Source organism: Amphiura filiformis, chromosome 11 (assembly GCF_039555335.1).
Source record: "Amphiura filiformis chromosome 11, Afil_fr2py, whole genome shotgun sequence".
NCBI classification, from domain to species: Eukaryota; Metazoa; Echinodermata; class Ophiuroidea; order Amphilepidida; family Amphiuridae; genus Amphiura; species Amphiura filiformis.
This window is the reverse complement of record NC_092638.1, coordinates 2,406,798-2,419,057: the sequence shown is the minus strand read 5'-3', so window position 1 is coordinate 2,419,057 and position 12,260 is coordinate 2,406,798. Positions and strand designations below refer to the sequence as shown.

General features: G+C 36.1%; 1 protein-coding gene across 1 annotated transcript in view; it reads right to left on the bottom strand.

Moving 5' to 3' along the window:
* LOC140164305 (uncharacterized) overlaps positions 1–12,260 on the bottom strand; it is a 36,039-nt gene that overhangs the window by 9,451 nt on the left and 14,328 nt on the right. The window contains exons 8-10 of the mRNA XM_072187577.1: positions 11,295–11,561; positions 10,669–10,701; positions 200–360 (exon numbers count right to left, since the gene is read on the bottom strand). Coding sequence (XP_072043678.1) covers positions 200–360; positions 10,669–10,701; positions 11,295–11,561 — 461 coding nt within the window. The remainder of the gene's footprint in view (positions 1–199; positions 361–10,668; positions 10,702–11,294; positions 11,562–12,260) is intronic.

Here is a 12,260-nt window from a genome sequence, read left to right as displayed (position 1 = left end):
CACCAAAACAAATCTTGTAAACAATGGTCATCGGACGTAATACAATGGTCTTCAGAAGTACATATAATAGGAGGCGATTACTTGGCGTGTTGTTGGGGTGTGTTGGGAGTGCGGGTTGTGTGTGGGTGTATAAGAAAGTTTGGCAAAGTGAGATTGCGTTAAGAAAGAAAATGAGAAAAACCATAAGAAGACGTTTAACCTGTAACCATTGTAGATTGTTGTTTTCAAGTGGGCGCCAAAAAGAGACATTCCTTAGTCTACCGAAGACAGCACCGTGTCTCTCGTCATAAACACTTGATGCCGACATCCCATCATCTGGAACGCCTACACTTTCTAAACCAACGGGAAGAAAACACACGTCTAAAATAGAGGGAGATGGAGAGAAAAACAACAATAAGAAAGTCAACATTTTATAAGAAAGAAATTATTCCATTGTATATTGGGTAAATTGAATGTGGATGTATTCTATAACACGGGGTAGTTCAATATTGAGTTGTTGTATACTTTAGATTATTCGCTCCTTCTCAACTTACACATCAGTTTACTAACAGTTTGCTAACAGCCATTATAACAGTGCGTAAAAATGGTGCTTCAATACAAATTTAGCATGCTATGAATGGCTTACTGCTGGAATTTACGTGACAAAAAATGTGCTGAAAAGGCAAAAGCTTAACAAACAAATAAATAGAACAATCATCGAAGTAACTATGATATAACAAATGATGCTGGGATTAAGATAGAAGGAATGTCAGACGACTCGACCTCCGGACTACTCGACTTCTGACAACTGAACCTCCGTGACAGCTCGACCACGGACAAGTCGACCTTCCTGAGAACTCGAGCTTTATATTCACCGTGCACTTGATGCATTCATCGCCGATGGATGACTTGCTGATCGTGCATTTCATTTTACATCATGTTGAAAGGTTTGCTTGCTCCATGTTTTCTATAATATTTAGGATGTCATGATTAGATCTACTATGGTTTTATTTCCTATGGTTTTATTGTCAATTATTTTAGTGATACTAGTATTATATCCAAACTGCACAGTCTTATTTTCCTCTTTCTTGCACTTATTTATGTATTTTTTATGCATTATGTATTTATTATGTCATGTTTTACTATTATTATGCTTGTTTATTTATTATTGCAATTTTATTTATTTATTTCGTTTATTTGATTAGCAATTAATTAATTTTTATTATTATTTACTTAGTGGTTTATCTAACATTTAGTATATTTCAACATTGCGTGAGGAATTATTGATGGTATATTGACGATAGGTTTACATAATAATAAAAATTATTATAAAAGATAATAGCTTGAAATAGCTCTGCGTAGGAAAGGGATGGGATATCTTGGCAATATTTTGGTATTGTCAACTTGATAAGGTGATTAGCACAATGTCACATTTACAATAGGAACAATAGCCGAATGGCTGGGATATTGAATTCTTTTGTATTAATCATTGACTAGTATGCTATTATTTATCAATGGAATCTAGTATAATCAGATTCTAATCATCGATACCAAGTTGAAGGAAGGTTATAACAGAAGAAGAATAGTTTGGATTTCAGATTATTTCCAGCTTCAGAGCACTTAAGTAAATTAATATTACTTTTAAAAACTCACAAGCATGATAGCGCATAACAGGCATATCATAAAAAAATTCAAAAACAGAGGGAAACAAGACAATAATTAATTTATATTTCTGAAATTTAGGCCTTGATATTTATGATTATAATAGCTGTAAATGTAGAAATCTTCAGTTACAGTGATTACAGTATGTATTTATTATTATGTTAAATTTTTTCTGCTGCACTTAAAGCTATGTAAAAATAATTAACTAATTTCTCCAAGACAAATGCGCACAGAGAAACAAACGCGAGCGCTCGAGCAGCGGCTTGGAGATATTATACTATTTTTGCTCCGGGATTTTTGGGGTATATTCGGCACCCTCGTTTTGCACCGCGGGTATTTCAGTGCTGCCGAAAGCGCCGGTGAGACAGGGGTTGAATCAACGGCACCGGGAGTGAGCACGCAAAGGTGACTGACAGAACGGACCCGGACGTACGATCGATTGCTTGAGTCCCCGGGCCCCTCGGCTGCGTGTTTGCATAAACTGGTATGATCTCATCAGTCATCACTATAACCGCATGGGGAATTACGAGTCTCTTACGGGCCGTTTGCCCGTGTATAATACACGGTGTATTGTGTCGTGTCTTTGTGCTTCCGACGTATCCAGATATGTTTGTTTAATTTAGGGCCTATTATTGCAATTTTATTTATATATTTCATTTATTTAATTAGCAATTAATTAATTTTTTATATCTATTATTATGTTAAATTCCCTCTGTACTTTAAGTTATGTAAAAATGATTAACTAATTTCTCCAAGACAAATGCGCACAGCGAAACAAACGCGAGCAGCAGCTTGGAGATATTATACTATTTTTGCTCAGAGATACATTCGGCACCCACTAGTTGCACCGTAGGTATTTCAGTGCTGCCGAAAGCGCCGGGTGAGACAGGGGTTGAATCAATGGCACCACGACCGAGCACGCTGCACGCAAAGAACGGACCCGGACGTATAATCGATTGCTTGAGTCCCCGGGCCCCTCGGCTGCGTGTCTGCATAAACTGGTATGTTCTCATCACTATAACTGCATGGGGAATTACGAGTCTATTACGGGTCGTTTGCCCGTGTCTTGTGCTTGCGACGTATCCCGACCATGTAGCCTACTTGACTCAACGGAAGAAACAGTTGAACTTGACATTTTGTTTCCAAAACTGTAAAGTAGGAAATGGGGATACGCATCCCCCACAAGAACAAATAAACACAATGGGGATGGATTGCTGGCTACAAGAGGAAACTGAATATATTTAATAAGAAAGAATGAACAGTTTACCAACCCAAAGTGTTACAATTAAACATGACAACAAGACATGTTGACACTTTGGGTTCATTCTTTCCAAAACTGGTTAAATCAACTTTGAACAGCTGCTTTCTGTTACTTTTTCTTGTATAATTTTAACTTTGCAACTTTTATAACATTATTTTCACCAATGAAATGGATAGGTATATGTATTTGTCAGTGTTATTTTTAATATATTTTTTTAAATTTAATCCGCCTACTGAATTCGCCAATTTATTTAGCACGTTGCATTTTACTATGCCATACCATCTGCTTTGGATGATTGTAAAAAGAAATAGACGGCTTTCCTTCCCGGCTCTCCTACTCAAATCATTGTTATAAATATTTCATGTTGTTCGAACTTGTCAACAGGAATTAATTAACCACGTTTTTACACTAGCCATTCGATATACTATAATCAGTTTTGGAAACAAACACTGCAATTATAGTTAGGCTATATATACAAAATTCTATTATTTCCATGATGAGAGTAATGAAAGGTGATTGAAAATGTCCCGTCACCCGCCCTTATCACTGGCCAAAACTTTTTATTATTTTCATGAAAAAGTCAATAGATTATCATGGAAATAAAAAAATGAAATGAATAAAAACCATTATCAATCTGTTGCAAAATATCTCTGTGTAAAGGTGGTAAACATTGATTTTTATCCCTTGTCTGACATGGTTTAAATGACTTCGATTGGGACTTCATTTAGAACCTCATTTTCCAACTCCCCAGGGGGAACGGTTAAGTATTCAAGAAATAAATAAAGGGAAATGAGTCTTTTGGTGAAAATTTGATCGACAATGTTTAAAAGGACGATTCAACAGCTTTCAACATCATCGGACGTATATATGTATAACTATAAATGCCAACAACGTAGATAAACTTTGTAGTATGATTGATAGTAAGTTTAATGATAGATATATCCTAATCCTATCGGATAAATCTTAAAAGGGTCAGGCTAAAACAAGTGTTCCCTATAATAGATCAGTAAAATTGTTGTATTAAACTGAAATAAATTTATAAAGAATCTGTATTGTCATATCTATTTTTATAACAAAATGACCACTTCCTAGGCCTAACCTATAACTTGAGTGTTTATCTGTAAATGACAGCTGTACTAAAAATCTTGAATCTTGATGATTTTTATATAATCGTCCGGATGAGCAAATCACTGAATGGACCATTAAGACAAGCCATCACCAAATGCTAATTAAGGTCAAAATGTCGTAACGGGGCTTACCATTTGTATTTTATAACTTTTTCTACACTTTTTTTTTAAAAGGTTGAACTATTAGTCGGCTTTTTTTTTGCCCTCGTCAATCTTTTTCAACACCAAAATCACGCTTTTTCAATTCTTTCAAATATTAAAAGTCGATTAATGTAATTGACCTCGTTGAGTATTTTCTAGTTTTCCTAGTTTTCAACATTTCAAATATTAAAGGTCGGATTGTTCACCATTTTAGGCCTCGTCGACTTTTTTTTTCACAAAATAAAAATTCGTTTTTTTAACTATATTAAAAGTCGATTGAAAAAATCTCAATTGGGCCTCGTCGAGCTAGTCTTTTTTAGAACCAAAATTCGGGAGTTTTTCAACTTTATACACTTTTTCAATCATTGGAAGTCTATTTCAAATCCGAAATTCGGCTTTTTCAACTTTTGTGAAATGTTCAAATTTATCAAATATTAAAAGTAGGCCTCAACTTTTTGCAAATTTATGTTCTATATCAAGTTTATCAATTGGTTTCAATACTTTGAAAATCTATTTCGAGTTGATATACCAGGTGGGGAGCCCACGTTGCAAAACCAAGTTGAGGGTGAACTAAATCACCATCCAGATTGGACTGCATTTTTGATGCCGAGATAACACCGAGGAAATTAAATCGAGTATTGATGCTCTTAAAATGCCAAGGCTCCCGGTATTGATGGTTTTCCACCCGAATTTTTCAAAAACAGTCCAATTAATGAGTTGAGTGATATTTTGGTGAAGTTTTGCAACCTGATCTTGACCACTGGATCATTTCCACTCCAATGGGCATCCAGTCTTATTATTCCTATTTTTAAAAAGGGGAATAAAACTGATCCAGCAAATTACCGTGGTATTTCTTTACTTCCTATAATGAGTAAAGTTTTTCTAAAGTTTTGCTCGAAAGGTTAAACTTTTGGGCTGAGGCTGAAAATGTTTTCCATCAAGAACAGGCCGGCTTCCGTAAAGGTTTCAGAACCACAGATAATGTTTTTATATTGGATACAGTTATCAATAAATATCTTTCATGGAAGCGTGGAAGGGTCTATATAGGCTTTGTAGATTTTCGTAAAGCTTTTGATTTAATAAATCATGATGCTCTATTATTTAAGCTGAAACGATATGGTATTACTGGTAATGTTCTTAATGTTTTGAGTTCAATGTATATGCAATTAAATGCTTGTGTCAGAACATCTACAAGTATAACAAATGTTTTTTCTTGTAAGGCTGGAGTTCAGCAAGGTTCTTTGCTGTCACCATTTTTATTCAAACTTTTTATAAACGATTTGAGTACACGACTGAACTCTGACGACACTGAAAAAGTGCAGATAAATAAATGTTTTATCAGTCATCTACTATTTGCTGATGACTTAGCTCTTATAAGTGGCACTATCTTTGGTCTACAAAAACAACTTGATGTTCTAGCAGAATATTGTCATGAATGGGGCCTTTCAGTAAATATAGATAAAACTAAAATCATGGTATTTAAACGAGGTGGTGTTCTTAAACGTGCTGAGAAATGGTTTTATAAGGGAACAAGAATAGAAGTGGTCAATACCTTCAAGTACCTAGGTAATGTGTTTTCAAGTAATGGGAACTGGCTTAATGCACAGAAATCCACTGCATCGCAAGCTAACAAAGCTTTCTTTGGTCTCATAAAGATTTTGAAAAGCTATAGTCCTCTCCTGTGGATGTTCTATTCAAGATTTTTGACACAAAAATAAGACCTATACTCCTTTTCGGTAGTGAACTTTGGGAACATCTGAGTCCCAGATAATTGAAAGAGTACATATTAAGTTTTGTCGTTATGTTCTTGGTGTATCTAAATCATGTAAATCTATCCCACACTGTGCCATTCGTGGTGAACTTGGTAGAAATGCACTGTTGGTAAATTCACTTATTAACTGTATTAAGTATTGGTTTTACATTTTATCACTGGATAATAACAGGTTTTTAAGACAAAGCTATGAGTTTCAATACAAAAAGGCAGAGAATGGTAAAGAATGCTGGGCTATGAAGATCAAAAATATTCTGTACTCTTACGGTTTTGGTGAAATATGGATTGCTCAAGGTGTTGACAATGTAAATTATTTTATTGATGTTTTCAAACAGAGATGTAAAGATATTGATATACAAAATTGGCGAAATGCATTAAGTACATATTCATCACTTACTTTTTATACTCAAATCAAAGAAAATCTAGTGGTGGAAGACTATTTATCGTGGCTGGAGAAACCATTTCATAAAATACTTCTGACCAAAGCCAGATTGGGTGCTCTTGAGTTAGAATATGTTCGTGGAATATGGTTTAAGGTTCCTCGAAATTTACGTATTTGTAAAATCTGCCACACTGGTGAAATTGAAGATTTGTATCATTTTGTATTAAAATGTCCTGCTTATGCTAATGAAAGAAATCGCTTATTGCCAGAGTGTATTCCAAATTTCAATTATTTTATTACTCTATTTCAGTCTAGAAATCAACAAACTATAATTTCATTATCAAAATTTATTTTTAATGCTCATAAAATCAGGCAAACTCTTTTGCCCCCTGGTGATGGTAAATATATTGTACTGTACTTTATTGTATTGTAAGGCCGAAGGCCTATATATACTGAGAAATAAAATCTCTCCATATGGAGAGAACTGAACTATATCAAGTTTATAGGGCCGCTGCACCGCAAAATGCTATTTCAGTAGATAGTGAAAAAACAAAAAACTAACAAAACAACAAACACGAAATATCAAAATACTAAAAGTTTTTCCTAATACATTCTGCCAAATGTGTGCATTAATTTTCAGTAGATAGTGAAATAACATAAAACATCAATCATCCCCGTTCATATCTTAATTGAAGCGATGTCAAATAAAACACAAATCTCGTACTCCGTCCCCTCTATACTATATTAATAGTCCTAAGACAATTTGTCCATCCATTCCAATATAAAGAAGTATTAATTAATTGTGTTTTAATAAATGCTCCGCATGGTGATGAGCTGTATTTAATTGGTACATGGGAACCCAGAAGTATTACTAGAGCTTACTAGCAAGCCAAGAGCATTCACATAATTTCATGAGTTTTCTGTAGAAATACGCGGTCTGATCTGATTTTTCTAGTGATATTTACTCTCCACGAAAACTACTAGTTTCCTTTTATCTGACTCTTTATTAAATGATAGATTCCATTGATCATGTTCATTGATAACAAATCCTGACAGTCATTGATTTTATATAATACCATTCTGCTATTGTAGATAAGTGACAATGCGCTAATCACCTTATCAAGTGGTAGGTCAATACAAAAATATTGCCATATCTCTCTATCCAGAGTTCTTTATGATGTTGATAATCATGTCTTGTTATATGGAATATTAATTCATATTACGATATTATTTCACACAAAACACATTTAAAAATGTAGGCCTCCTAATTATGTTAGCTACTCAACAAAGCAATAATGATAAATAACAACAACAACAACAACAACTTCGTGCATCATGCATTTATCACTATTGGTGATGAATGCACCAAGTGCACGGCGATTCTAGAGGTCGACTTGAGAACGCCGCTGTCGCAAATAATTATGGGATTGAGATGGAAGTACGCCCGTCGCAAAGGATTCTGATATTGAGATAGAAGTGCGCCGCCGTCGCAAAGGATAGATATAGAAGTACGCCGCCACCGTGAAGAAATATGTCCAAGGATAACCGATGCTCTTTTGTGTTGTTTGTTTGTTTCTTTGTTTACCCATCACCCAGATAGCAAGACAACGTTGGCCCAACGCTGGCAATGGTCGGCATGGTCGCGGTCGGTAAGCCGACGCCAAACCAACGTTGGACCAACATTGACATGCCAACCTTTAGTCATGGTTGGTATGGGAACGTTAGGCCAACGTTGGGTCAACGTTGTTATGCCAACCTTATATTATGGTCGGTATGTCAACGTCAAGCCAACGTAGCCAGCCAACCTTAAAATGACGGTCGGCATGGCATCGTTGGGCCAACGTTATTTGGCCAACTTTAAATGATGGTCGGTATGCCAACGTCGAGCCAACGTAGCCAGCCAACCTTAAAATGACTGTCGGTATGCCAACGTTGGGCCAACGTTGTTGTGCCAACCTTAAATGATGGTCGATATGTCAACGTCGAGCCAACATAGCAAGCCAACCTTAAAATGACGGTCGGTACGCCGAGGATGGGCCAACGTTGTTGTGCCAACCTTAAAATGATAGTCGGTATGCCAACGTTGCACCAACGTAGCCAGCCAGTCGTAAAATGACGGTTGTTACGTTGAGGTTGGGCCAATGTCGTCGCACAAACGGTTGGAATCCCAACATTGGATCAACGATGGTATAAACTGTTGTTCAAGTCATGGAAATGGTCATATGCATGTTTATAATTATTTTCTTTTTACTAGTAAGGTGTATTAAAGAGTGACATTAAATAAAGACTATAAAAGCCCCACTTATAATAATATTAAATAACATCAAATAATTAACTTCAAACACTTATTCAACTATGTAATCCCAGTTAGCTCAATTGGTAGAGCACCAGGCTTATAAACAGAAGGTCCCTGGTTCGAATCCCGGTAGGTACTAAGGTAAGTCACTTGTGTAAATTTAAGGTAGTTAATTTGTCTTCGTTGTAAAATAGAGAGCCAGAGGATGTTTAAAGACATTCCCACAACCCAATGGGGTTTCTGACCTTGTATGTCTGGCTTTTGTACACATATAGTACAGTTGATCATACCTTGCATTGGAATTGTGTGCAAATATCTGGTGTTTTCATCCTATTGTTTAACATTCAAAACATCGAGACTTAGGAATAAAATTAATGCAGTGGGACAATATGAATGTTTCCTGTAAGAAAATCAAATATCATTCCTAAGTCTCAACTATTAGCTCGTTGGCTGCAGTTTTAAAATTACCATTTTGTGTGTGTGGCAATGGGGACTTTGCCTTTAAAATTAGGTTATATTGATCAAATTTCCCAATCATAGTGCATTGTAGGAATGCCTTTAAGCCTCCTCTGATAGAGAGCCAGGTAATTTAATACTTAAAGTAAGCACAGTATACATAAGTAACTATTTTTTTTTCGTTTTTGGTTGGATCAACGTTGGCTAATGGTTGGATCAACGTTGGTCAAATAACGTTGGCCCAACATCAAAGATTTGATGTTGGTCCAACGTCGCAAATTACATTTGTATTGCGGTTGGGTCAAAGTTGGATCGACGTTGGCCCAACGTTGTGGTGGTTGGCTGCCCGGCCAAAATCACGTTGGGCCAACGTCGAAAACCAACGTTGGTCCAACGTAGTAAGGTCAGTTCGCCCACGTTGGACCAACGTTGGGCCAACGTAGTGTTGCTATCTGGGCAGGTTGTTACGTGAGGGACACATGATAATCCATGGGAAATCAATGGACCGTTCCAAGCTCAAAAAGCACAAGCCTGGATAGCCAGTGTAGGCTAATAAAATACATGCTGGCCTAGATAGCTGTGATATACAAAGCAAGAAATGAAAGAAAATAGCAAGGAAAAGAAGAAAGGAGAGAAGGCCACTCCAAAACACAATTGTACAATTTACTCTTATGGCCCTTAGCTCTTACTTCGTGAGAAAAGAAACTGGTATTCCAATAACAAGCCCCGATGCAAAGGCTGTAACCTTGCTGATACCGCACAGCGTCATCATCCCTATATCTTCGTGTCAAAAATTGCCGTGATAGTACGGCGAATCCTCTTGTTTTTCAAAAGCTAGACATGGCGATCTTGTTTGAGATAGGCCGAGCGACTCAGGCTAAGCATACCATTTACACGATATGAGATACCACACAGTTTCTATTCTACACGTTTTTACGATTTGCGCATGATCAGTATCCCATATGATGTTGCTATTGCAAGAAAATTCGATTTGTTGTCAGGTAAAACCCAGGTTTTGTTTTCAATACACTAACTGGTAATTCAATACACTAATAGGCGATTGTTGTTGTCGTTATACGCATATAGTTTACTGCATTTTATACATTAACATTTTGAAATCGTTCGTTGAAATTGTGATATATTCAACTGTTTGAGAATTTAAATCATATAAAGATCAATCCACGTGCTGTATAGAATATTAAATCACAACTCTATAATACAATGCACACTATGCAACTTTCTTTATCTGCGTCAATAATAGAATATTGATTTTTATCGAATTGAATACATCTCTACATTTTGAGTTTGCACTTCAGCACTGAGCGATCTAGCGATCGATTCCTAGCCAATCAGATAGGACTCCTTTTCTTGCGTTCGGTGAAATACCAATCGCCCGTCGCTCACCAACGGAGTATTAAGTTACAGGGAAAAAAATCTTTATAATACATGGTGTTGACACTGTGTACCGTACAACTGCGTTTTACTTATGTACACAAATACTAACCTTTCAGCCGAGAATTGTGCCATGTTATATATCTTGGTGTGAACATAGGTCAATCAGAGGTCAATCAGATCATCATACTTAAAACTTACCTGGCATCTCAAGTATCTGAACTGCAGAGCAATCTGATGAGGAATAAACAAAGTTATACAGAAATAATTAAATTACTTTTCTTATATCAACATCCGTCACACCTGAACCGCGCTTTTTCTCCAAAACTATAATTTCTTTTTCAATATTTCCAATTTCAATAAGCAATCCCTGATAAAGAATAAGTCTTTAATCTATCAACTGTAAATTACGTCCAATTCAGACAATTCAGAATTATTATTAGTTCACAGAGAAATTAAACAACTTTGCGAGCTGTTTTGAAGACAATTAGCTGAAATATCATCATTATATTATTTGCACATAAATTATTTTTTGAAAAGTAGAGAAAATGAAGTGAGTTTTGTTCGATATTAAGGTGCTGCACAATCTTTTTAACTAAGTAAATGTTACAATTATGTGACATCGCGTTAAAATTATTATTTGACATTATGAGTATGAGTATGAGCTTTTATTCTGAATTGACCAAAAAGCTTACACTCAAAATGTGTACATACAATAAAGTATAGCAACTAACTGAAGTTATTGGGATGTTTTCTACGTTTTTACGCTTGATAAATATGTTCTAATAATAATAATAATTTCAATAATAAAGAGTATGTTTAGTTACCTGGATTGCACGACAAACTTGGTTCTCCAATATCACAAAAATCCCATTTTTCGTCATTGTGATTGGTGTAGCACCATGGACCCAATTCATGGTCAGGATTCCTGCAGTAATTATGATCACCTAGTCCGGTGTTTGGTTTACGCCATGGCGAATAGATATGAGTATGGGGTTCTTGTGACGTCCACTTCTGACATACGTAACCTAGTGCTGTAGTAGACACGTGTCCTCTATAATCGACTCCATTTTCGTCTTCGTAACATTCTGCATCTACATTTGCAATAACGAATCAATGGCAATACCATCAACTACCGAGCATCAACTGCTAATGTATTGTTTTGACAGATAATGTCTCGTACTAGCTGGTGTGTTATAGTGTTGTAGCTAGCACAGGGGGGAGAGAGGGGATAGGGGATAGACGGGCAAGGCAACTTTCAAGGAGCCCAAAAATGGACAAAAATGGGCTAAAAAGTACCAAAAAAACGCCTTAAAATTTTAAATATCAGACTGGCGAGCAACTCAGGTGGGGCGCAAAAAACATCACTAGGCAGCTTCCCGATTTGCTCCCACCAATCACCCCCGCCCCCCTTGGTTACGCCATGTGACACATTATGGCATGATCAGGTTGGTCTCTAGCCGTTTCCAAGAAATACATCAGAGCCAACAACATCGGCTGATGACGAGGAAGTTCCTCGAAAGCGCTCCCGGTAAGCGAAAATAAACAAGTAGTGTTGAAGTTTAATTTCATTTACTTTCATTATCAAACAGGATTCTACTTGGAAAACCCCGGGAAATTCCCAGACATCAGAATTTAAGCAGTACATTAATTACTCTCATGATAGATTATAATGTTTGTATAATATGTTTTGCTCATCCTAGCATAACAACTTAAATAAAGATAGGTTTCACATGTATACGGTGTTTGTTTTCAAAGGTTATACAGGAAAAATGGTTAATTACCATAAAACT